Raw genomic sequence first — 27,024 nt, 5'->3', positions numbered from 1 at the left:
CTTTGTTTAAGCGCTCTCTTCAGCCTGACATGTCCTCTACTTCATGTATTCTATTCTATTCCCAGATTTCTCCCAGTCAAATGAATATTTCTTCTGCTATTCTTCCTCTGTATGTGTATTTTTGAAAATTGTATCACTCAACACAGCCTATTTTGTACCATCATTACTTATGTACATGCATTTCTCTAATTTGATAGTGAACTCTTGGACTGAAAGGATATGCTAGCCTGCCTTCCTCCATTCTTTCCTTTTCTCCTTCCTTTCATTCTCTTTCTCCTTTTCTTTTCCCCCCTCTCATCATCCCCTTTCTCTTCCTTCCGTTAGTCCTTCTTTACTCATTATTTCCTTCATTTTATTGTTATTCATTTGGTTATTTCTCTGGCATTTTCTTTTCTTTAATGTTGCAGAACCAGAATCCAGAATCATAGCTGATGAACTTCAGCAATACTCCACATATGGAGTTCTGACTTGCAGGTAAGAGAAAGATAAGGAATGACCACTGAATGACTACTAAAGTTGTGAAAAAATATTCAAACAGAGAGGGAAAGAAGACTCATATAACCCCCTTCTCTCCTCTCTCTCTCTCTCTCTGTTTTTATGTTGAAGAGAACAGCCAAGAAAATTTACCTAGTGCCGAACCACACATTTGCCTATTCATTTATCACTGAGACATTCACAAATTCGCCATAATTTAAAGCTAAAAGGGGCCTCAGAGAGAATGTTATATAGTTTTCTGATTTTATAGATGAGAAAATTGAGAAATAGAGAAGTGATTGACTAAGATTATACAACTTGCTACTATAAAGGTCTATTTCATTAAACTTTTTTTTACTTTTATTATCGAATTTGTTTTTATTTTTAATTAAAAGTGATAATTTGTATTCCTTTTAATGGGACACTGGACAAGCAAGTTTAGAACCAATTTCTTTTGAAAATACTCATATTGCTTTCTACTTTAGGTATATGTTTAAAATAAAGATTTTCATCCCTTTCTGAAATTTTGAAAAATCTATCTAAAATGACCTAAATAATCAGAATACAAAATAGCATTAAAATTACACTACTTGCAAGTATAATTGGATGGATTTTAACAAAGTAAAACTTTAATTAACAACAATATTATATAAACCAACTTAAACAAAAACATGTTTTATGTTGTATTGGAATAACCCCTTTAAACTCATTTAAAATTTAGGCGATTTGATTTTTTTTTTTTTTTTTTTTTTGCAGAAAATCAAAAAGGGCTTAAGAAGTAACATGTTCTTATGTGCCTGGACCCTGGAGACTGTTAGCCTTGTTTGTAAGCATTCCCAGTCATGAAAATGACCTGAAAGTGGCCAATAATAAAATCGCAGCCATTTCTTTGTTACTCAGGAAGTTATATTGAGGTAGTAAGTTTTTATTCATCTATCAGAATGGAATTCAACTATATATTTTATTACTCCTACCTCCCATGTTATAATAAATATTAAAAAATAACTATGATTAATAGACACTCCCATGTGCTAGCCCTAGTGCTATAGAGATGTTTCTGTCCTCTGAAGTTATCAGCAAAGTCCCTTCCTTCATATAAAATACATTCCAAGGTTGGCTGTATTGTTTCCAGACTGGAGTGTTATTTTACAATCTTCAAAACCGATGCAATAGAAGTAATCAAATTTCCAAATGTTTAATACAACAATAGATTTATTTTGCTAATAAATAATATCTGTAATCCTCCCAACTAAAGAAAAATTACAACTAAAGTTTGTGCTCCTGAACAAAGCGATTACATAGAATTGTAGCTATTTTCCATAGATTGGCCCTCTTATCTGCAAGTAGCTGCATGCAATTTATGTTTACTAAATAGGGATAAATTAAAATTTCTGCTATAATTCTACAGTGCTCTATAATATACAAGTTGTGGTTTCAACAAATGACTTTTTCTTTTTACATAATACTGCAACACTGGATGACTTTTTCATAATTAAAAATAGTCTTTTTACATTTCCTGGCTTAAAATGTGACTATATGGTAAAAGGTAGCAATTCACAAGTACATATAAAGGAAAGGGACCCATGCTTAAATATCAGCATAAAATTATGGCTTTGTGAATCCTATTTAAATGTGGTTTTTATGGCTAAGATAATTTTTAAGATGCATTTGCAAACACAAAACCAAAATATTTTATCTCTTAGGATTTGAGAAGGCAGTTGTAAAAATCGGAATAGGGAAAAGTAATAAAATCAAAAAATAAATCAAAAATTCAAAGCAAAACAGTTACAGTTAGTTGCTTTAAAATCTCTATTCACATTGTAATTAAATATGCTTTCATAATGCAGCAAAGCTTTTATTTAAAATATCATTAGCTACTTTGTAGAGATGTGTTATAGGTTGAACTGTGTTCCTTCCAAATTCCTATGCTAAAATCCTCCTCTTCAGTACCTCAGAATGTGACTGTACTTGAAGCTAGGACTTTTCAAGAGATAATTAAGGTAAAATGGAGTCACATAGTTCCTAATCCAATATGACTGGTGTCCTTATAAGAAGAGATTAGGACACAGACACACACAAAGTGAAGACACAGCAAGAAGGCAGCCATCTGAAAACCAAGGAGAGGCCTCAGAAGGAGCCAGCCCAGACAACGTTGACCTTAAAGTTCTAGCCTCCAAAACTAAAAAAATACATTTCTGTTCTTTAAGCCGCTCCTTCTATGGTATTTTGTTATAGCAGCCTTAATCAGCTAATATGGAATGTTAAGGAAAAATAAACCTAAACCAGAAACTTTTTAAATCGAAGATTAATCACAAGTAAAAATATAAAATCTTTAAAATGTCACTAAAATTAGTTACCATTAAGTTTTTTTTTTTTTTTTTGAGACAGAGTTTTACTCTTGTTGTCCAGGTTGAAGTGTAGCAATCTCAGTTTACTGCAACCTCTGCCTCCTGGGTTCAAGTGATTCTCCTACCTCAACCTCCCGAGTAGCTGGGATTACAGGCAACTGCCACCAGGCCTGGCTAATTTTTTGTATTTTTAGTAGAGATGGGGTTTCATCATGTTGGCCAGGCTAGTCTCAAACCCTGACCTCAGGTGATCCACCTGCCTCAGCTACCTAAAGTGTTGGGATTACAGGTGTGAGCCACTGCTCCTGGCCACCACCAAATTTTTAAATGTAGATATTTTATATAACATGAGTGATGAGAAATAAAGGAGAATTTCTTCCAATGAGGCAAGGAATAAGTGAATAGCTGTTAGCTAAATAATGGAGGACTTCAGAGCTTTAGGGTACGAGTGTATGTGTAAATGCAGATGTATACATTATGTGTAAATATGATATAATTTTATATCTGCCTACAGGTATATCTATATCAATAGATAGATATTTAAAGTTTAAATACAATCAGCTTGCTAGAGAATAGAAACTATATGATAAGAATTTTGGGTAGACTAAAATTTGAATAGATTGGCAAAAAAGACAACTCAAATAAACTTTAAGCTTTTAAAGTATCATTAAAAAAAAAAAGAAACTTTTCATCCTTTTCTCCCCATCTGTTTTTAAGATTACCTTAAAGATATACTTATCTATCTTAACAAGATTCCTGATGACAACAAATATAAACCTGAACCCCGAAGGGCTCTGGTAAGAGAAGGTTATCTGTTAGAAACAATGATTCTTCCTTTTATCCTTCTTTCCTATCATCATCATCATTATCATCACCACCACCACCACCACCGCAACCATCATTACCATTTCACAGCTAACATTTACTGATTGCTCTTACATACCAAGCTCTACTTAGGAGTCATATATATGTATATATATATATATATATATATAGAGAGAGAGAGAGAGAGAGAGAGAAAGAGAGAGAGAGGGACAATCTAGAAAACAATATGGCTAGGCATGGTGGCTCATGCCTGTAATCCTAGCACTTTGGGAGGCCAAGGAGGGCAGATCACTTGAGGTCAGGAGTTCAAAATCAGCCTAGCCAACATGCTGAAACCCTGTCTCTACTAAAAATACAAAAAAATTAGCCAGGCATGGTGGCACGTGCCTGTAATCCCAGTTACTCAGGAGGCTGAGGTAGGAGAATCACTTGAACCTGGGAGGTGGAGGTTTCAATGACCTGAGATCACGCCGCTGCATTCCAGCCTGGGCAACAAAGCCAGACTCTGTCTCAAAACAAAAAAAAAGAAAGAGAGAGAGAGAGAGAGAGAGAGAAAGAAAGAAAGAAAGAAAGAAAGAAAGAAAGAAAGAAAGAAAGAAAGAAAGAAAGAAAGAAAATCCTCTGAGATAGGTACTATTACTAACGCACCTTATAGAATAAGAAACTGAGGCACAAGGATGTTAAGTAACTTGCCCAAGGTCATACAGAGAGTAGAAGAGGTAGGGTTTTAATCTAGGCAGTTAGGTTATGGAGTCTACACTTTTAATACTGCTCTTTAGTATTCATTTAACCATTATCACAAAAAATAAATTAAGGAGTGATTAACAAACTGTCCATATATCTCTATTACCGTAAAGAAGACTTCAGAATTTCTGCAATAAATGTGGCTGTTATAGTAATTAATAACATTGTGTACCAATTGTAAGAAGTTATGCTTCCAATGGCTCCTTCTCACTTGACATCACATCACCTCTTCTTTTATTTATCTCACAAAGGAAGAAATTATATAAACATAAATAAATTTTTAGTTACTACTAAATGCTAGTTTGATGGATGTTTAATATCACACAAATGAGAAATCTATCCTCACAAACATGAATTTAAAAAGCTATAGAGGCGGAAATGTAACTTAATCATTTTTCATTTTGAACTATGACTCTTAATTAGGCTATATAACCATTTGTCGATTTTGTAAGTGGGAATGAAGCCTTTAATCAGGCCTTGATAAGATTACTACTAGCATCTCGTGCACTTTTACAGCCATATTATATAATGCTGCTCTTATTTGCTAGTTTAATAACCTAAATTTCAAATCTAAGTTTATATAACTTCATAAATATACTTGGTAAAGGAAGTACCATAGGGTGAGGTAAAAATAAAACATACACAGCAAGTGACTAATTAAAATCCTGGAGGATGTCCGGGTTGGACAAGCAACTTAGACAGCTTAGAAGACTGTAGCCTGCTTTGGGGCCAGGAAGCAATCAAAAGTGTGCAATTATTGGTCAATGTATCCTCAGCAGGTGAGAGGCGGGGAAAGTATCAGGTGGCAGTAACATCCAAGACTCAGCATACTCTCTCATAGTTTCATAGGTTAGTCTGGAATTTAAGAATACTTCTAAGTAATGTAGGTTATTCTTTTTTCTCTTACGCTCCCATATCAGCAGTTTCACTGATTTCCAGAAATTTCTTGTGGGATTCTGCTATAGAACCTGAAGCTGTCTGCTTGCTGAGGCATGAAGAAGTAAACAAAATAGAAAAATATGAAAAAGTAAAATAAGAGTTTACAGAAGTGATGTGTAAGATTGAAGAAATCCAGGTACAGTCAGTGGCATAGTCGCTGACATCTTCATCAGTACAAGATAACATTACTTGACTTGGCTTGGTTGAAAATCATAAGTAAGTGATTTTAATTCTAATTCAAAAATAGAAAACTATTCTGCTGGGTATCTAGTTAGACTATGCCTAGCAGGGATTTTTTTGGAAATCTGAACCCAACTTCTGTTTATCAAACAATAGATTGCTTATTACACCGAAGAATGCTTCATTACTTCCTATTTAAAACATCTTATTATACTCCCTGAGGATCTTTGCAGAGTAGAGACTGGGTTAACGAGATCACGCCTATTAGCATCTTCTTGTTCTATTTACCAGAGGATTCCATCTAACACCTGCACAATGATGTCTGTTTTACATGAATAGTAGGTTCTCTTGGTAGCTTGAGAACTCAGGCTATAGCAGCTCTTCCTGTAGCAGGCACAAGGCCTGGCTCTACCTACCTCATTATGTTACTGGGCTGCGTTACATACTAACAACAACTCAATTTTTCTCCTTAAGAAAAATACTTTTCCCAAGTATTTATTTCTATCACTGCTGTAAAATTAAAACATAATCCTTATTTCTTTACATCTGCATTATATCAAAATTCATGTATTTTCATGTTTATTCATAATATGTACAAGGCTATCTAATCTACATTTAAAATTGGCCTTTTATAAACTTAATCTTCTTTTTCAGGTCCATTTACATCATCACTATTAATGAGTAGTTCTTTAAAAACACCCCTATCCATATGCATGCCTGTTAATCACTTCATCAAGGACCAGTCACCTTTAATGTCAACCATGATAGCATAATTTCTTAATTTCAGTAATTTGGTTTGTAATTTTTCATCACACATTATGTTCCAGTCTCTTTTAATTTTAAAAGTCTTCATATCCCTTTAAGATTCATAAATTCTTTTCCTCTAAATTTCATTTTCCTTTTAGATTTCTGCTGCTTGAATCTCCTTATTTGAGAGTAAAGGGAACATTCAATGATATCTGAGCCACACTAAAATCCTTTTCCTTATCTTACTCATTCCTTTATGTTTTTTTTTTTTTGGTCTCATCAGATTCATATCTGGTACCTATGATTATGTTTGCTATTGTTACTATAAAATAACTAATATTAGCTGCATTAATTGAGCATTTACTAGGTGCTAAACAATTTATATGCATCATCTCATTTAATCCTCATCACTACCATATAAAATAGATACCAAAGCTTTGTTTAATAGATAAAAAAAGCAGTGAGGTTAAACCTACCCCCGGCCACCCAGGCAGAGTCCACTTGACCCCAGGCTGTGCTCTTTCTACTACACTGCTTACCCGCTGCTGCCACGTTCTCATGATATTTGAGACTTAAAGTATTCCTGACTTACAAACATTAAATTTTTAAAGAGTCCCTATATGGCCACTTCTAACAAGCCTCCACTTTTCTCCCCTCATTGCCTGTGCCTTGAAAGTCAATTAAAACACTTAAGGTAGCACAGAATGTGTCATCTCAGTGTTGAGAAGAGCATAAGCGCTAATCAAATGAAGCTGTTTAGATAACAGTGGCATTTTACTTGCCAGACATACTTTAACTATCTGAAATATTTTCTATTAATATTGCCTATAAGTCCACCAATTTCAGTTTATTTTGTGTTCATAAGGGCTTTTTAAAAAATGAAGCCTTGTGTTGTTATTCATATTTTAATGTAACCTAGTTTAATCAAATTGCTTTTCGCCAATACCTCTTCAAGATCTGTGAATGAGTGCCTAAAGGACTAAAAGCCTGGGGAAAAAAGTGACAGAATGTAGGTGACAAGTGCCTAGGGTCAGGCATGCACAATAAATGGAGACAAACTTTCTTTTCCTTTCTTTTACTACTTTGTCCTCTGTTCTAACCCAGTGTATTATATTATGGGTTAGATAGATTATCACAGGCTTCTGGCCTCCATTTGAAGAGATCTGGGCAACTCATAGATTATACTGCTTCTTAATTCCAGGAAGACAAATAAGAGAATGGAAAATTATGATATAACTGCTTTAACAGGAATAAGACATTTTTGTCACAATTTTATAGAAGCATTACCACAACATACTCCTTAAAAAAGAGCTTCGTTTTTCCAGAAAAATAAGCTTTGAGTTCCAATAAATACTGTGCCAATAAACATTATTTGTTGAATGAGCAATATTTGTTGAAATGTTATGGGGTCACTCTTTCAAAGAATATCTTCAGAGCAATATTGTTTTGGGGAATATTTAAAAATATTAAATATAGTGATTTTAAAACTAAAGCTCATATGTTTAAATAAACATTATCAAATCATCCATATTAATTTCCATGTATAAATACATTGTTTGACTTTTAATTACTGATGATTATGCCAGTTTATCATTTATATAACTCACAGAAGGGTAGTTGACCTATGGTGAACCATAATTTGCACTGTGAAACGTAATAAATCACATTTTTCTGAGCAAATAAAAAGGAAAGAAAATTGATTTTATAGAAAAAATATGTTGATTCTTAAATTATTGCCAAGAATAGATGAATCATATTCAAGCTGGGTTAAAGAGAGTACAAGAGGCATGAAAGAGTACGTAAGTATAATAACTATGTTGAGGGAAACTCCCTGAGAAGTCATCCACTTATTAACTAGGAATCATGTCTGTATATGTCTTTGCTACTCTTATTAAAAACAGACTCTCTGCTTTCAAGTTTTCTAGTATACTTAAAATATTCTTAGAAAGACAGTGACTTAGTAGGTATTGCTCTATAGATGCTTTCAAAGTAGGTTACTAAGAAGATTTCTTTAAATTTAGTATGAATTATTTAAAACTATCAATTCAGAAGTCTTGAGAAATTCAGGGAGCAATGCCATTTAGAATGTGAACTGTACAGTTTTGGGTTTTTTTTTTTTTTTTAAACCTAGGCTAACAATTAGATTCCACACAGGGCTTCAGAATAGTGCTGCTGGAATTTCAGGAATACAGCTCAGGAGAGAGCATATGCTTCATATTTCTGAGGCTTTGAATTTCATCATAGTTATGTCAAATTTGAAAAACTAAATTAGCCACAAATAATACTTTCCATGACTTAGTGGCTACGTGACCCTGGATAGATTACTTAACCTTTCTAGATCTTAGTTCCCTTATTTGTTAAATGATTTTCTTTAGCAACTAGATCTAATGTTTAAAACACATAGGTCTATAGGAGGCTCTATAATTAGCATTTGTTATAAAAATAAAAAGTAAAGAATGTAAACAGAAGCTAAATAAACCTCATCAAAAAAGAGAGAAATGATGGTGCAAATTTTAATCTAAGGAATTGAAAACTAATATAACTTATTGTATATATGTCTGAAGAAGATTCCTCTGTAATTTTCTCTTTGACTCATATCAGAGGGAGATGAACCTCAGATGATGGGGAGATAGATGATCCAGCAAAGATAGTTCCACATCAAGAAATACCTTGTTGTGGTACAAAACAGGGTTGTATTTTGGACCCCCTTAAAAAGTTGCACTTAAGAGACTTGATTATATTTTGAGGTAAGCTGGCTGCATAATTCTGGCAATAGAAAACAGAGTGATAAGTGTTCTACATTCACTGATAGGATTTGTCAGACATTATTAGAGGCCTTATAAAGATGTCAGATTATTTATTCTCAAAATAATGTTTTCAATTTTTTGATCACATCATTCACCTCTGGTTTCTAGCTAAAACTCCAATTGAGGAAGTCAACTCAGTTATCTAAAGGATAATTTTACAATGGTTCTTCACCTTAGAGCAGTAATTCTCAAACTAGTCTACATCAGAATCATCTGATAGACTTGTTAAAACACAGGAACCCCAACTCCAGAGTTTTTATTCCATTGGTCTGAAGGGGCTCCAGATAATTGCATTTCTAAAAGTCTCCAAGTGATGCTGATGCTGCTGATCTACTCCCTTAGAGAATATCTAGGAAATTATAATGCTTAGTACAATTACTCTTTACCAATATTTATTTTTTCCCAACCTAAAATGATTGCTGTCAAAGTTATAAAACTTTCAAGCCTTAAACATTCATTTATTCATGAATAGAGGTAAAATCAAAATTAAAAAAGAAATCCTGGCTTTGCTTATAGTATTCCTTTGGTCCATCCTTCTGTAATAAATTTCCATCAGGCTTGTATAACAAGAATCACTGCTACTACTTCTAAAGAACTTGTCTTTATTGTATGAGGAATGTAAATCATAAAACTAATCGTTTCCCTTTCTGCTAACAAGCCTTTGCTGCTTGTTAGAAAGCTCAGGGCTAACATATATGGCCCACATGTAGTGGATATGTAGGATCTTATACTATTCATTTGCTTCACAGACTTTACTTTTGGAGTTACCTTGTTTTATGCTGACTTTATTTTCTCTTGATTTCTTCTCCATTGACAATATTAATTAGAATATTATAAGTATTTTTATAAATAATCTACATTCCTTCCTCAAGTATAGTAAAATATAAACCAACAAACAAGTTTGTGTTATCTGAAGACATATTTACAAAAAATTTAATATCTTTCTTATCAGGACTTTATGCTTTGGTCTCTGGGTTATATAAGGGGAACAGATGAGAGACTACAGCATAAAAAAACCACAAAAGGTCAGGTGTGTCTATTTAGTTCCAGGAAGAAATACAAAACAAACTAACAAAAAACAAATATCATTTCTGATATCTAACTCAAATAGGAATATATCTAAAATATTATAGCATTATAGAACTATTTTCTATAAAATTCACTGTACCCATTTGAAGTTATTCATATTTTCATTTTAGTGAAAATTTTCCAGAAATTTAGAACCTACTAAGCAAAGTGCAAGGCTATTTTCATTTGTCTTAAATTTACTTTTGTCTGGCTTTAGGCCTGTGACACTTCCAGTATAACAGAATTTGTGATAAATGATTTTGTATGGTAATAATGTAATTTGTGGAAGAGACTGGTAGTTTAGGAGTAGGTACTGATGTAAGAATCTCTGCCTTCTCTATGTTGTCTTATTGGAGAAGCTAGAAACTGGTACATATGTATGTACCTGCTACATATGTATACCCAACATAGCCACTTATGCTTTACTTAACTAGTTCTTGACGTTACAAAGGAGTGTAATGTAATAGAAACCTTAGATTAAGTATGTAAGGATAAAACACACCTAAGTTTTAAAAAATCCAAATTGCTTTTCTCTATTACACAAAGACCATGAATATTACAACTATAATGATTTAATTACTAAGTCATAGAGCATATAATAGCTACAGTTATGCATAAATTTTGCTATTTTAATTCTTTTATTAAATCTTCAATAGCTATATCAGAACAAAGTATTTTCATGACTTTGGCCATGAATGGTATCGAGCAACTAAAAATGTGTTGAATAAAAAAAGATAATGGAGTACAAGAACAATGAAATAGATTGGGCACAGTGGCTTATGCCTGTAATCCCAGCACTTTGGGAGGCCAAGGAGGGCAGATCACAGGGTCAGGAGTTCGAGACCACCCTGGCCAACATAGTGAAACCCTGTCTCTACTAAAAATACAAAAATTAGCCAGGCATGGTGGTGTACCCCTGTGGTCCCATGTACTTGGGAGGCTGCAACAGAAGAATCACTTTAACCCAGGAGGTGGAGGTTACAGTCAACCAAGATTGCACCATTGCACGCCAGCCTGGGTGACAAAGTGGAGACTCTGTTTCAAGAAAAAAAAAAAAAAACTTTATTTCTGCCCTTGGTAGATCTCATACTTCAAACTATTCCCAAAGAGTAGTTTAAAAAGATTCATACTAAAAGACTTTTGAACCCTTAGCAGCACTTCATGAATATGTACAGATGCTCTTTGCTTCATGATGGGGTCATGCCCTATTGAATCCATTGTAAGTTGAAAGTGCATTTAACACATCTTGCAAACATCACAGCTTAGTATAGCTTACCTCAAACATGTTTAGAATACTAGACATTTGCCTATAGTTGGGCAAAATCATTTAATTGAAAGCCTATTTTATAATAAAGTATTGAATAGCTCATGTAATTTATTGAATACTTTACGGAAAGGGAAAAACAGAATGGTTGTATGAGTACTTGATATATGGCTTCTACTGAATGTGTATTGCTTTCACACTATCCTAAAGTCAAAAACTTGTCAGTTGATCCATTATAGGCCAGGCACATTTGTATTTTGTTCCAATAATTCAGTAATAAACCTGATTCAATTAAAATACTTTAAAGTGGGAAAAAAATCTATATTAAAAAAACCCATGAGATCATTTAACTACTTCTTAAACGTTTTTGAGGGGCTATAGATTTTACAAAATAAAAAATTCTAAGAGATTTGTCATTAGAGGTTTAATCTTCTGTATTTTATAAAAATTTTTTAAAGTAAGGCAAATTCTACTGCTAAGAGCTGTATACAAACACATAAATTTTAGCACTTAGTAATATCATGGGGCCATGGCATTATATGCTTGTGTTTGACTAATCTGCATTTAGTAGTTTAAAAAAATCTGTTTCAAATGATTGATTATTTTACAACTTTTAAAAAGAAAAATGTCTTGCCTTCGAATGGTAATCTTGTTCCAGTCTGGGATCTGATCCGGCTACCTGTTTGTATTTGTTAATTTTCATTTGGCGATTTCTCTCCTCTATATCCATAGTACCTATCGAGTAGAAAAAAACCCGTAAAATTAATGTTCAGTTCTTATTTCTGAGTCCGGCTTAAAGGATGTATAAAAGAAGAAATGCTAGGCTGGTATATTACTTTCACTCAATGTAGCATATACAAATTAAATGTCATATTATTTAAAAGATTTCTTTACAGTATACAATTTGGTAAGTAAAAACATGATATTAAATATGTAAAATAATTTCAATCTGTATAAAATATAAATAAGTCTAAAGAGAAGATAACAAATCTTCATTAGGTAGAAAACAATTTCTGGTACATGTACGTCCAGAATATATTTGACTGCACAGAAATTTGACAATAGTAATATTATGAGAACTTTAACTTGTAATTCATCAAAATTTATTATTAAAGCTATAAGTTGCTTTCAAATACAATTTTAGAATTGCATTTAGAAACTATTATCATAAAATTAGGCTACATATTAAAGCAGTTTGCCCCAGCATATGTGTGAATCCAATTATAAGAAATTTTTGAATTTGAATTTTCTAGAACTAGGATCAACAAACAGGTTCTTGTAATAATACTACTGATAACATACCATGTCAGTAAAGGCACAAAGTATGACTGATCTCAATTTTATTAAAAAATTAGAATATAAAGAGTTAAGAAAGTGAAAGAGTAAGCCTCTTACAAAAAGACATTAATGCCCTTTATAACACGTGCTACCTCAAAACACATCAGTTGTAAATATTCAGAGGGTCTTCAAAAATTTTGGTTAGAATGAGAAGTACATTCAGTTAGAAAATCCTAGAAAACATGAAAAAGCATTTGGAAGTATATTTATGGGGCAGGCACAGTGGCTTATGCCTCTAATCCCAACACTTTGGGAGGCTGAGGTAGGAGCATTGCTTGAGACCAGGAGTTCGAGATCATCCTGGGCAACATAGCATGACCTGTCTCTACAACAACAACAACAACAACAAATTTGCCGGGTGTGGTGATGCATGCCTATAGTCCCAGCAACCTGAAAGGGTGAGGCTGGAGGATTATTTGAAATCAAGAGTTTGGAGGCTGCAGTGAGCTATGATCATACCACTGCACTCCAGGTTGGCCAACACAGTGAGACCCCATCTCAAAAAAATTACATTTATGATTTTTAAAAGATTCATGGGAATATCCAATTTCTCATAAACATACATAATTTAATCATGATCATGTACTACAAATCTACATATTGGGAAAAATGAACTTAGTGGACTCAACTGGGTAGCTATAATAAAATGTCAGTAAATTCACAGTGTGTTTAGGTAGGAATGCCAACATACACATACATACGTCTTGCTTAAGATCATGACTTTAAAATTTTAGTAAAGACAATAGACAGAAGTGTGCCTATTAAAAAATAGGTATTTTAATACTTACCTGATTTTTTAAATGGAGTAAAGGGAAAGGGGATTAAAAAGGTACTAGTATAACTAGAAGTTATGGTATCCTCTCCTGAGCCAATATTTTTTAATTTTTAATGTTTGAATTTTTTAGTATTACTCTCTGCCCCATAAAAATCTCATTGTATATCAGATAGTTAAAATTTGTTAGTAACAAATTTTAAAGGAAAATTGGTTAATTAAAATAATATGAAAAGGGAAGAAAATGTTTCAAAAAGAAAATCTTAGATAAATACAAAAAAAAACCTTATACTATATTACCTCTATATACCAGCAAATTTAAATCAACTATTCAATAAAGTGAGATAATTTGTTACTTGCAATAGTCACATGTTAACAATGATTTGACTGAGTGAGTCAAATTTGAAAGTCAGGAATATTAATGCTATGTTAATATAATTTGAATGACATATAAACCAGGTGAGTGCCTCCATGATGCAAATATAAAATATAGTCAAGTATAAATATCTATTAGTCTGTTAAAATACAGCTTTGGAATTGTTTGTACTTCAAGAGATATTTTCTGGTAAACATATTTTCCCCAAAGGCCAGCCAATAAAAAAATGAGCCAAACATTACAAAATTATGGGTCCTAAAACAATATTATCTAAAAGGGGTGTTTGCAAAGTTTCTCAAAAAGTTTCATGTTGATATAAATAGCACTAATTGACAAGTTTAAACACACATACCTATATAGATAATAATATGTAGTGATAAACATATACATAGAAACATATATTTTTTCCAATTTTTAGACTATTTTCTGAATGGAAACATCCTAGGAAAGCTACATTAAATTCCTTCTGATTACTAGGTAGTAATGTGAATAACACTGGCAGTAGTTGACAAACTTTTTCTGTAAAGGGCCCAATAACAAATATTGCAGACTCTGTAGGCCATATGGAAACTGTTACTCTGCCACAACTCTGGCAACCATAGCATGAAAGCAACTGAAGACAATGCATACATAATAAGTGTGGCTTTACTACAATAAAACTTTGTTTACAAAACAGTCAGTGAGTCAGATTTGGTCTCTGGCATATTGGTTTAACAGTGCTTGCAAAAGTGTCTTTCTCTTTAGAAATTGTTTAAAAATTAGGTAGAATCAGATTTATGCAACACAACCATTGGCAGATCTAAGGAGAATATGAATCTGTATTTGCTGGATAAGCAAAGAAAGATGCAAACAGAGCTTTCTAACCATTTAAATATGTTATCAATTAAATTACACTCTCAAACAAAACTCTCATCTCCAGACCTAATCACCATCTACAGACAGTTCCCAAATGGGAAAATTCTTTATTAGAGTCTTAACCAATGAAATCTCAACGGACCACTTTAGTCAGCAAACTTGAGTAAATATCCTTCCACCTTATAACTTTGAAACTTCCTAGGAGAATAACCCTTGGTACAAACTGTAAACAAACAGACCTCCCTACCCAAAAATTATTTGGCTTATATGAAGTCTTTTGCTCCTTTTCTATATTTGTAGAACCTATTTCCAAAAAGAAAACCCTCTATGTAGAATAATATCCTTAGAGAGAAAAGTCTCCTATTGATAAAGTGATCCAGCATGGGGGATTCTTCACCAGCAAGGTGATTTTTCTTCGCTAGTCCTTTGCTCTGAGGAAAATAATCCAGTAATAATATTTTGATTTCAACCAAAGTTAGTCTTTTTTTTTTCCCTTGGAATGAAAAAGAATTTAGAGAAATCGGTAAAATAGAGAGCTGTTCACTGGTTGAGGAAAGAATCATGTAATTTCTAAACTTTGTTTCAGCTCTGATATCCTATGTACACTCTATAAAAGGAAAATAAATGAAAATGATAAAGTGAATGAATTTTGCTCAATTTTCTCTCTTTTTCAGATTCATAGTAAGAATCTGCATATTTAAGGCCCTCAAAAACCTGCAATAAAGAATAACCACTTGACCACAGAATACTTACCTTTTTCTCCATCTGTTAATATCTTGCTGAAATAATTTCATACTTCCCAAATTAAAATTTTGAAAAATGCTGGTTTATAGGTTTAGAGGGTAAATTTATCTAGAAATCTCTAAGATTCATTTTCTTATATGTGATGAACTATGCTTATTTCAGAAGACCTCTTAGTGGTTTGATATGGCTTTGTAATTCAAGTATGCTTAAAAAATTATAGTCATTATATCTTTGAAATCAATTATCAAAACATTTTCAAATTACAAAAAAATTTGATTAAGATGGTAATGGGACAATCCAATTTCTTGGGCAAATGCATTTACAATGAAAGTTACTACATGTTTGCAAATACGTATTAATGTAAAAATATGTTAATGTTTAATGTAGTAAACTGATATTCAAGTTATCTGAAATTCTTTTTGGTATAAGTAAATTATTAACTAAACAGAGAAAATATATTGTTCCATAAATATTAGAGTTGATTTAAATTATGCTGGAAATGGCCCTCTGTTTTTTTATATGTATATATACACAAATACTCCTGAATTCCATATATGTTAGCATATCCACTCAATAAACGACATTTTAAACAAAACTTATCTTCTTCCTTTCCCTTAAATTATATTAATTCCCTTCCTTACACTATAAAATACCTTTATTTTACTTTATAAATTTTAAGGCAGAGCACAAAAAAGACATCATATGTGGATGTTCTGGAATTAATAAATATTTCAAAATAATCATTTTTTTTTCAAATTGGAAGCTTCTGGCCCATTTTCAGCCACTGACCAAAAAAAAAAAAAAAAAAAAAAAATCTAATATTTTGTTGTTCTTGATTTAAACTTATTTTCTTAAATCATATCACATATTCTGTACCTATTTATTTTGATATAAATAAAAATTAATTTTATGGTTATTTTGAACTTAAAAAAAGCTGATGTAATGTGCCCAGAAAATTAAAGTTACGTTGATAAAGCTGCCATGACATCTAATATTAAAAAGGTTAACTTACACATGGATTTTTTTTAACCAAAGATATAGTTGAATATGGCAACATTAGCTGGCAGCCAACTAGTGGTTGTTTAGGTTTTACTATATACTTGCCGTACAAAGATCATCAGCCTACTTTCAGTGATTTCTGTAGTGTGCAAAACAGCAATCATTTTAAGTTTGCTTTTCCAAACACACACACACACATTGCCCCACACACAGAAAGACAGAGAGAGAGTGAAAGAGCATGAGCATGCCCCTGGAGTCCGAGAGCAATTTCATACTCCAAACTTCTTTGAAGTAGGGGTACAGATTTAGCAGTGATGCAATTCAGAAGGAAGCTGAACAGCGACTAGACTATGGCAGGATTCTTGATTCAGTCATCCATCTTGTAATCATAAACAAAATGTTCAAATCTGAGGATCTTAAGAGGGAAAACTCTTAAGCCCAATATGGAAACTCAAGAAAGAACACTAAACTTCAGAAAAAAATGAGAAATGTGAAATTATAGACATCGTGGAAGTCTAAGATTATCTCATTTAAATCCAGAAATTGCATTGGTTAGTATTTCAAATTCTTATAGATAATTCAATGATTTAAAAACATTCCCTCTACCCCATTTCCCATCTCCCCTATTTGTATGAAAATATTCAACCTCAGGTTAAAAAAAAATTTCCTTTAAGTGAGATAAAGAATTGCACTAACTGGCTATTTCATGAAGGTTTCTGATTATGTGGAGTTCTTTTTGATTATTGCATGTCTTGGCAAAACTAAGCTCTGCCTTGAAATAATTTGAGGTTAGAAAACAAATTTTATAGTTTATATTTTTTAACATAACATATCAAGAACTTGTGGGATGATCACTAAACATTTGCACTTTGTAATTAAATTTATTCTAAATAGTATTTCTTTTAAAAGTACATATGTTTGTTTTTCAGTTAAATTTAAGAATTAAAGGTATTGGTGTAAATATGAAGTTGTAGTCAATAGTGAAGGATTTCCAAATGCAAACTGTTTTCTGTTGAAAGTATCCAAATAATTGATAACAAAATACACACAGTATAGTTTTAATAAATCTAATTGATTTTAAAAAATACAGAGTGATATAAAAATGTAAATAAATGTAATCTGAACATAAATCAAAATATTATCTGAGGCTTTTTTCTAATTGACGCTAAAGAAGTATATTACTGGCCGGGCGCGGTGGCTCATGCCTGTAATTCCAGCACTTTGGGAGGCCGAGATGGGTGGATCACGAGGTCAAGAGATCGAGACCATCTGGTCAACATGGTGAAATCCCGTCTCTACTAAAAATACAAAAAAGTAGCTGGGCATGGTGGCGCGTGCCCATAGTCGTAGCCACTCAGGAGGCTGAGGCAGGAGAATTGCCTGAACCCAGGAGGCGGAGGTTGCGGTGAGCCGAGATTGCGCCATTGCACTCCAGCCTGGGTAACAAGAGCGAAACTCCAGCCTGGGTAACAAGAGTGAAACTCCACCTCAAAAAACAAACAAACAAAAACAAACAAACAAACAAAAAGAAGTGTATTACTTATATAGAAGAGACATATTTTTTAAAATTAAAATTTAATTAAACTATTGAGAAGAAAAAATAATTTTGATAACTATCTTACTAAATTATATTTCATGAACTTTTAAGAAAATACAAACAATGTGGAATAGACACAAAAGAAGATACAGACAATATTTCTGTCATTAGAGAATGACAGAAATAACATATTTTAAATGAACAAAACTCAAAGGGCCAAATTGTGGACCCTCAATGCTAAATTCACCATTTAATTATGTACCAAATGAAGTGCAATGAAAAAAAAGGTATCATCAGTGTACAGCTATTGGCTCGCTTCAAGGTGGCAATTACAGATGAGAAAGCATGGCTCCATATATTTATTTTCTAGATGCAACAAGATATACTATAAAAACAAAAATTTCTTTAAACTGTCAGAGGACTAAGTATAAAAATTGCTAACGTCTCCAAATAAAAATGTATATTTTATGTCACAGCTTTATTTTAAAGGGCAGTGCAACTCAAGAAGAAAATAAACTACTTGATTTTAATGAATATTTTAACTGTTCTTTCAGTATCTGTAAATGATTTTCATGAATATTTTAACTGTTCTTTCAATATCTAAAAACTGTGAAAAAATTAGTTAAAATATAACACATTGACATTGTATATGAAAAAAAACTTAAAACTGATCATATTTTTGATCCTGAAATTCCACCTCCCAGGAGCTTTCTTAAAGAAATGTCAGTGTGCAAATATATGTACACAAGCATATCAATTGTGCCATTGTTTGGTAATTGTCACTGATCACTGTTGTCTCAACCTCCCATGCTCAAATGATCCTCCCGCATTGGCCTCCTGAGTAGCAGGTGCATGTTACCATATCTGGCTAATTTTTAAAATGTTTTAGAGACAAGGTTTTGCCATGTTTCCCAGGCTGGTCTCAAACTTCTGGGCTCACCCTGGCCTTCCAAAGTGCTGGGATTACTCTTGTGAGCCATCATACCTGGACAAGAGTGCTTTTCATTAGATAAATTATTTCTTAAAAGTAGATGTAATGCAAGGAATAACAAAACCAGGACAAATTGAGAAAAAGCATGGAAATAAATACTTCATAAAAAGCATGAATTATGTACCAAATTACATTAGTGTTGTACTAGTGCGAACAGAGGTATTTTATTTTAAAGAGTAAACAACTTAATCGTTCAACTAAGATATGCTAGTTTTGAGGAATGTTTATTTCCAAATCAATGGTGACCCTTTCTCTATTGTTTTCACTAGGACCTGAAATGAATGAAAGAATATTAATTTGATTTTGCTTATAACACATTTGTTTAAAAATAATCTTTCCTTTGCTCTTAGGAATGTTGTAAGAATCCTGAACTCCATATGTACTTTAATGAAAAAAGGGAATGAAATGAAAAAGGAAAGAAACTTACAAAATTGTATTACCTCCAGGCTCACAGTTATGAATGCTAGTCTTTTAAACTGGGTTCTAAATCTTAATAACCTATTTTAAATGTTTAGATTAACTGTTACTCTGTGTTCTTGTCTTGTGTTACTCTGTTAACTCCCCACCATGTTCATTAAAAAATACTTCAAGGGAGGTGCTATAGACAAATTTCAGACTCTTTTCCCTATGGTAAAAATAAAGTGATATCCGGTGGCTGACGCCTGTAATCCCAGCACTTTGGGAGGCTGAGGCGGGTGGATCATGAGGTCAAGAGATCGAGACCATCCTGGTCAACATGGTGAAACTCCGTTTCCACTAAAACTACAAAACATTAGCTGGGCATGGTGGCGCGTGCCTGTAATCCCAGCTACTCAGGAGGCTGAGGCAGGAGAATTGCTTGAACCCAGGAGGCGGAGGTTGCGGTGAGCCGAGATCGCGCCATTGCACTCCAGCCTGGGTAACAAGAGTGAAACTTTGTCTCAAAAAAAATAAAAAATAAAAAAAAATAAAGTGATATCTAAACTATTTGGGGATATAAGTTGATTAGGAGGGATCTAATAATCTAGCATATGTTTGCTTTTGATCTCTAAATTCAGTGAACAGACTGGAATTTTATTATTCAGAGGACTTAGATTTTAGTATTATTTTAGGTTTTGATATTAAAAATCAGGGCGTAGCCATGCACGATGGCTTACACCTATAATTCCAGCACTTGAGAAGCTGAGGAGGGAGGACTGCTTGAACGCAGGAGTTTGGGAGCAGAGTGGGCAACAAAGTGAGAACCCGCTCTAAACAACAAATCAAAACTTTAGCCAGGGGTGGTAGTATGTGCCTGTGGTCCCAGCTACATGGGAGGCTGAGAAGGAGGATCACTTGAGCCCAAGAGGTAGAGGCTGCAGTGAGCCATGTTTGTGCCACTGTACTCCAGCCTGGGTGACAGAGTGATACTTTGTCAAAAAAAAAAAAAAAAAAAAAAAAAAAGGGAAAAAGAAAAAAGAAATAAGGATGTACTTGGTCCACTGGGGAGGATCGGGGTTTTATGCCTGCAGAATATAGTAGAAGTACCTACCACAGAGTTGATGGGTCCTTGAAACTGCCCAGATTTTGGGTAATGAGTACATTTGTATTACATAAGATTAAATAAAATCTTTTATATTTTTGAGACAGGGTCTTGCTTGGTCAGCCAGGCTGAAATGCAGTGGCTCAATCATAGCTCATTATAGAGTTCTGATCTTCCAGGCTTAAGTGAGCTTCCTGCCTCTGCCTTCCAAGTAGCTGAGACCACAGGTGTGCATACCATGCTCAGCTGTTTTTATTTTTAGTAGAGATGAAGTATCCCTACATTTTACTGGCTTCTTTTGAACTCCCGGTCTCAAGCGATCCTCCCACCTTGGTTTCCCAAAGTGTTGGGATTACAGGCATGAGCCACTGTGCCTAGCTACTGGGAGAAATGCCTGATGTAGGCAATGGTGGCGGGGGAGGGGGGATGGAGACAGCAAACCACCACGGCACGTATGTACCTATGCAACAATCCTGCAGGATGCAGGATGTGCTCACGTACCCTAGAGCTCAAATACAGTAAAAATAATAAAAAAAAAAGAAAAGATTAAAAAAACAGCATGGGTTGAAAAGATAGATTTAGGTTTGAATCCTGGCTTCACAAGTCCTGTACCTACAAACATCACTTTCTGAGCATAAAATTCTTCATCTATGAAATGAATAGTTTTGGACTATAAATTCTTGGACTAATAAATTTTTGGACTAATAAATATTTATTAATTGTAATAGATATTCTTCACAATTCCATCTGCTATACACATCTTTGGTTGATTGATATATACATATTTTGAGACAGAGTCTCACTCTGTTGCCCAAGCTGGAGTGCAGTGGTAGGATCTCAGCTCACTGCAATCTCCGCCACCCGGGTTCAGGTGATTCTCCTGCCTTCGTCTCCCGAGTAGATGGGATTGCAGGTGCATGCCACCATGCCCAGCTAATTTTTTGTATTTTTAGTAGAGACAGGGCATGTTAGCCAGGATGATCTCCATCTCCTGACCTCGTGACCTGCCTGTGTCAGCCTCCCAAAGTGCTGGGATTACAGGAATGAGCCATGGCACTCGGCCAGTTGGTTGATTTTGAAGTCAAATGATGTTTGTTTTTTGTTTTATATTATCATATTTATTTCATTAATATACATAATGTAAAGTGCTGTAGACATTTTAAATATCTGTCCTGGTGCCACATTCATTACATTTCCCTTTATAAAATGTTTGTATATTTGCAGAGGAAGAGAAGAAAATGAAATAAAGGAAGAAGTGAGGGAAAGACAGAGATAAAGAAAAGGAAGAGAGGAGGAGCCAGAGCCTGGGAGAGAGAAAGAAACAGGACACACAAGAGACATTGACTATATTGAAACATTCATTAAACCAGGAACTTCGTCCGGGAAAATGAGTCACAAGAGTGATCTAATATTTTAGGCTAAAGCGCAATTGCTTCACTATATACATTTCTTTTTTCATAATATAGAGTGACAAGTATAGGAGAAAATGTTACTAACCTTTTAGAACTTAGTTATGTTCAAATTGTTAGTCACAATTCCTGTATCTTTGAAAAAACAAGATATATTTTGAGGGTAAACTGAATTTTAAGATGAAAAGTCCCTCAGAGAAAAAATACAATGGTTATTGAAATTGCTTCTAAGAAAACGTACAATAATTGTTTATAAAAGACACAAATATCAGTCAGATTAAGTGGGTTAATAAACTTCTCCCTATTTGTGTTACGTGCTTTAGAATATTCTACCTTTTACATGATAGCTAAATACTCACATTAAAGGAGATATGATTAACAGAGTAGCATGTATTAGCACCCTGTATATACGTCTTATCTTCATCTTTTATGTTTCGATATGACACAATCATCAAATACCACCGTATTCCACAACTGGGATGCAAATTTATGAACTAAATAAAATTTGTGAACTAAATTTAAATTATACTACCTATGGCATTAAAATGATGATATAAAATATTTTTGAAAGTATTAAAGATATCTTTTACTTTCCAAGTCAGGCAGACAAACAGGCACATAAAAAATGAGAAATAATTCATAATAGAAACATATGATAATACGTATATTCTTAAAAGGATCCAAACACAACACATGTGATCATGTCCCTCAAACCTTAATGGATGTGTGAAATAATGAACCTTGCTTTTCTCCTCCTTCAAAAAGAATGGATTCCTATACAGAGAGAGGAGTGAAATAGGGCAAAATTACTAAATGAAAAATATTAGTTGTTAGATATATCACTTCATATTTTCAATGATGTTATAAAATATTTACATCTTGTTTAGGTTAATAACACGTTGCAAACCATATACATGGCAAATAAGATGATTAAACTCTGCCTGGAAAATTAAATTGTGAAAACCTAAAGAGAAAAATAAAATTGTTTATACTTAAAGAAACATCACCAAAATAAATTGTGATTATAAACTGCTAATGTGATATAAGATTCTAACATAAGAACAGATAAGAAAGATTTGTAAAAGTAAGTTCCTCCTTATATCCATGGTGATCATCCTGGAAAATGATTATTCACTTGGGTTATGAATTGGAATAAAATCAGTGAAGCTTATGTAGCAATATTATGATTAAAAGAAAAGAAGCACATTTTAACTTTTATTACATTTTATCCATTTGGCTAATTATTTTCACAAAGTGATGTTAACATTTTAAGTCAAATTAGGATCACCATTAAATTGAAATAATTATATTTAATCAGAAAAATAAATATCTAGATATATGGATTTAAAATAGTACTCATGCTTGGACACCAAATTGTATTGCTTTTTCCCCAGATGCTTCTGATGATTGTTATTGGTCAAGTGTACAACAATGATTACACAGAGCAGCTAATGTCATGTAGTATAATATTACCTTAGAATTCAAAGGAATGCATCCTAAATGTTTCATGAATAGGGAAATCTCATAAAACGTTTCCATTCAATACTGAGAATAAAGAGGAATTAACAATTAGATGGAGTCACTCTCAGATCAGGAAGGATGAGAATTAGATGAAGAGACATCAGGACAGACTAGTGTAAGCTGGAGAAACTGCACTGAGTTTTTAATGTAATTTTTTTTCTTTTTTCTAAATGTAATGTTGGCTCTAATGACTTTTAACCTTTCAAATGCCCTGTGTGAAAACTAGATACATTGAGGATCCTAAATACAATTGCAAACTAGAGTGAGCTGGTCTCCATTGATGTTAAATATCCCTTTTCTGAATTCCTCTCTTCTTCCCAGGCCTCTAGTATTGTTGTCTCATAATATTCTTTGCACAATGTCCCCATTATTGGTTTGGCCTTCTTGGCTTTAAAATTTCTATATCTTTTGCTTTGTCGCTGTAAGGCCGCCATTTCCTAAGGTTAAGGACATGGGTTCTGGCACAAAGTCATTGCTTTGGTTAAAATTCCAGCTTCAAACAGCTTGGGTAATTCATTTAACTAACCTATACGTCAATTTTTCAATCTGCAAACTAAAAATAAAAGTAGTACCTGCATAGAGTGTTAAACTCAGTCACATACTAAAACAATTTATACTAAGTGATTTAATTTTCCAAAATATCAACTGCATTTTAAAAGAAGAGTTAAAGAAATTTAATTAAGAAAATGCACACTAAAAAACTGGTTTTGAACACTGAGTCCTTCTTCCTCAACTACTCTAAAACTTTCCCAATCTCCTTGCCAGAACTAGTTCTTATACTGAATCTCCCAAGAGATGATCTGCAATATCTGGAATCAACAATCTAGCCATCAATTATTTATTATCATTCCAAGTTTTCTAAGTGGGACCCATTGCATCTAGAATAAAAACAGTGAGTTTTTACACAATTTGAGCATCTGGTTTCATTCAACTGAGCCTTACATATTTGAGCTATAAAGTAAGAATATTCCAATATAGAGAGCTTCTTACTGTATCTCCAATACTGAGTTAAATGCAGTATGTTATGTGGTTTACTGGTGGTTCATTAGCAAGAACTCCCTCTACTTATTTTGTGGTGACTTTAAAGAAAAACCTAATCATTGATTACTGTAGTTAACTGGATATTGTAAAACTTATCTCTCAAAGGTTACTAGAAAAATCCTATTTGCCAAATCAAGTGATCATTCCTCAGCACCATTTTTTTGGACGTTACTTCAGCATTTGCTAAAATTATTACATTGTCCTTGACATTTTCTTCAACTGTTTGGCCCTGTACTTATCTCTTAGTTCACTCTTTATCAAACTACTTTACCGGCTCATCTTTCTCAGCTCATTTTTCAAATGTATGCATTTCCCAAAGTGTTGTTACAGCTTTCCTTTTTCATTCTATCCTTGAGTGGTTTTTATTTAATTTCAAATCTTCAATGTCCCATCAATGCTGAAGGCTCTGTCCTTCAGCTTCTACATTTCCTGTAAGCTCCAAGATTTACATTTCCAGTTGTCTCCTAGTCATCCCCAAGTGGATGCCCCATTAGCACCTAAAACTCAGCTTGTCCCAAACAAGTTACAATTATAGCTGATGTCTATTCTCCTATAATCATTATCAATGAATATCTACTACATCCAGAATCTATTTCTTTGTTAACTGTCTTGCCTGTTCTGGGTCTTTTTTTGGTTTCTTGCCCACTGTTTTAGATTCAAAGCTTTAGTCCCATCTTTGCTTTCTAGCTAAAGCCCTCAGTAGTCTTGTTTCTTTCACTTTGAATTCTGAAGCTGCAGGCTAACCCCACCCATGACCACGCCCCTGTGGACTCCTATCTTGGGAGGGAATCTTAGTTGCTTGGGATGTGTTAGATTAGGTAAATTATTTTTTCTATTAGCATATTTGAACTATTTGAGTAATACATAAAATCCATTTTAATTTTCTATATTTTCAATAATTTTAAAAGTCAGATATATTGAGTTATAATTTACATAAAGTAAAATTCACACAACTTAGTGCAAAGTTCTGTGACATTTGACAAATGGATTTAGTTATGTAAAATCACCACAATCAATATACAGAATATTTCTATCACCCTAAAAATTCCCTGTTGCTGCTTTGACGTCAATCCTCTTCCTGCTTGTCCAGGTAACCACTGATCATGTTTATGTCTAGCTTTTTCTTTTTCTTCAGTAATGTTTTTAGTCTAAAATTTTACTTGCTGAAGGCAAAGGAAATGAAATGTAACAAAGCTGTAGAGACTACACAGTTAAAATCTGCTATTTTAGAGCTTAGTACTACTGTTCTCTGCAAAATTAAATTCTTAAAAATAATAATACTCTGAATATCCCAGAAATTGTGCCAAGAGCTTTCCATGTATTATGAGTTTGTCACTTAATCAGCACAACTATATGTGTTAGGACTTATTTTTCTCGGTTTTACTTATTAGAAAATTTACACAAGGTCATATAACTAGTAGGTGGCGGAGATTGAGCTGCCCTTCTCCAAAACTTATGATCTAAAATGTTGTCATGAAATGACTTTCTCTCTCTCTCTCTTTCTCTCTCTCTCACACACACACACACACACACACACACACACAGAGCCAAATTTTATTTCATTATTTTCTCTTTTTCCAGCACCTCTCTTTCCTTTTGACATCTTCTCCTTTTTCTTTTTGAGCTGCTTCTCCTCTGTCCATTTTTTATGGTAATATTTTATCTGATTTCCCTATGAACCCCACCTTGGGCTATAATATAGCCATTTTTAAATCTTTTTACAGATTCCTTCCAGTTCTCTCTCCTTTACTCTAAACAAGCCTATCAACCCCCTTCGTACTCAGCATGATCGATAATCTATAACTATGTTATTCACGTGTTATGCAACATAATTTATTAATCAAATTACCTTACATAGCTTTCTTCATGTCAGCTTACCTTATTTTGAAATGTGTGTGTGTGTGTGTGTGTGTGTGTGTGTGTGTGTGTGTGTGTCTATATACACTTTGTTTTTGAGACAGGATCTTGTTGTGTTGTCCAAGCTGGAGTGCAGTGGTGCAATTATGGCTCACCTGATGCCTCCAACTCCTAGGCTGAAGACATCCTCCCACCTCAGCCTCCCAAGTAGCAGGAACTACAGGCATGTGCCACCATGCCCAGCTCATTTTTTAATTTTCCATTGAGATGGGGTCTTGCTGTGTTGCCCAGGTCTCAAACTCCTGACATCAAGTGATCCTCCCTGCCTTGGACTCCTAAAGTGTTGGAATTACAGGCCTGGACCACCATTTACTTTCTTATATATTAGGTTTTCATCACAGATACAGAAATATAGAGCTTTAAATGGGTAAAGAGGAAGAAAAGGATCCAAAAAAAATCATAACTTAAATTCACTATGTTCTAACGAATACTAAGTATTGTGTACATGTTAATATTCCCTAACTACCTGATCACAAACTTATTATAAATGTATTCTTTCATTACAACTCAGAAAATTTAACAAATATATTTTAATTATAACTACCATCCGGCGCTACACTTTACTCATTCATCTCCCTGAAAAAGTTTAAAAACTCCCTTATCCTTCACTGACGCTTAAATGCCTGC

The 27,024-nt window shown here is 33.5% G+C and overlaps 1 protein-coding gene across 50 annotated transcripts in view; it reads right to left on the bottom strand.

The window, feature by feature from the left end:
- The window catches only part of RIMS2 (regulating synaptic membrane exocytosis 2), a 692,961-nt gene that overhangs the window by 168,870 nt on the left and 497,067 nt on the right, over window positions 1-27,024 (bottom strand). For 31 of the 50 annotated variants that reach the window (XM_032246171.1, XM_032245837.1, XM_032245921.1 and 28 more), the window contains one exon: window positions 12,031-12,131. The exons of the other annotated variants lie outside the window; for them this stretch is intronic. In XM_032246171.1, the coding sequence (XP_032102062.1) occupies window positions 12,031-12,131 (101 nt within the window). The remainder of the gene's footprint in view (window positions 1-12,030; window positions 12,132-27,024) is intronic. 50 annotated transcript variants of the gene reach the window in all.

The sequence above is a fragment of the Sapajus apella genome, unplaced genomic scaffold (assembly GCF_009761245.1).
Source record: "Sapajus apella isolate SASKATOON/1434 unplaced genomic scaffold, GSC_monkey_1.0 scaffold3, whole genome shotgun sequence".
Lineage (NCBI taxonomy): Eukaryota > Metazoa > Chordata > Mammalia > Primates > Cebidae > Sapajus > Sapajus apella.
This window is presented reverse-complemented; position numbering and strand designations above follow the sequence as displayed.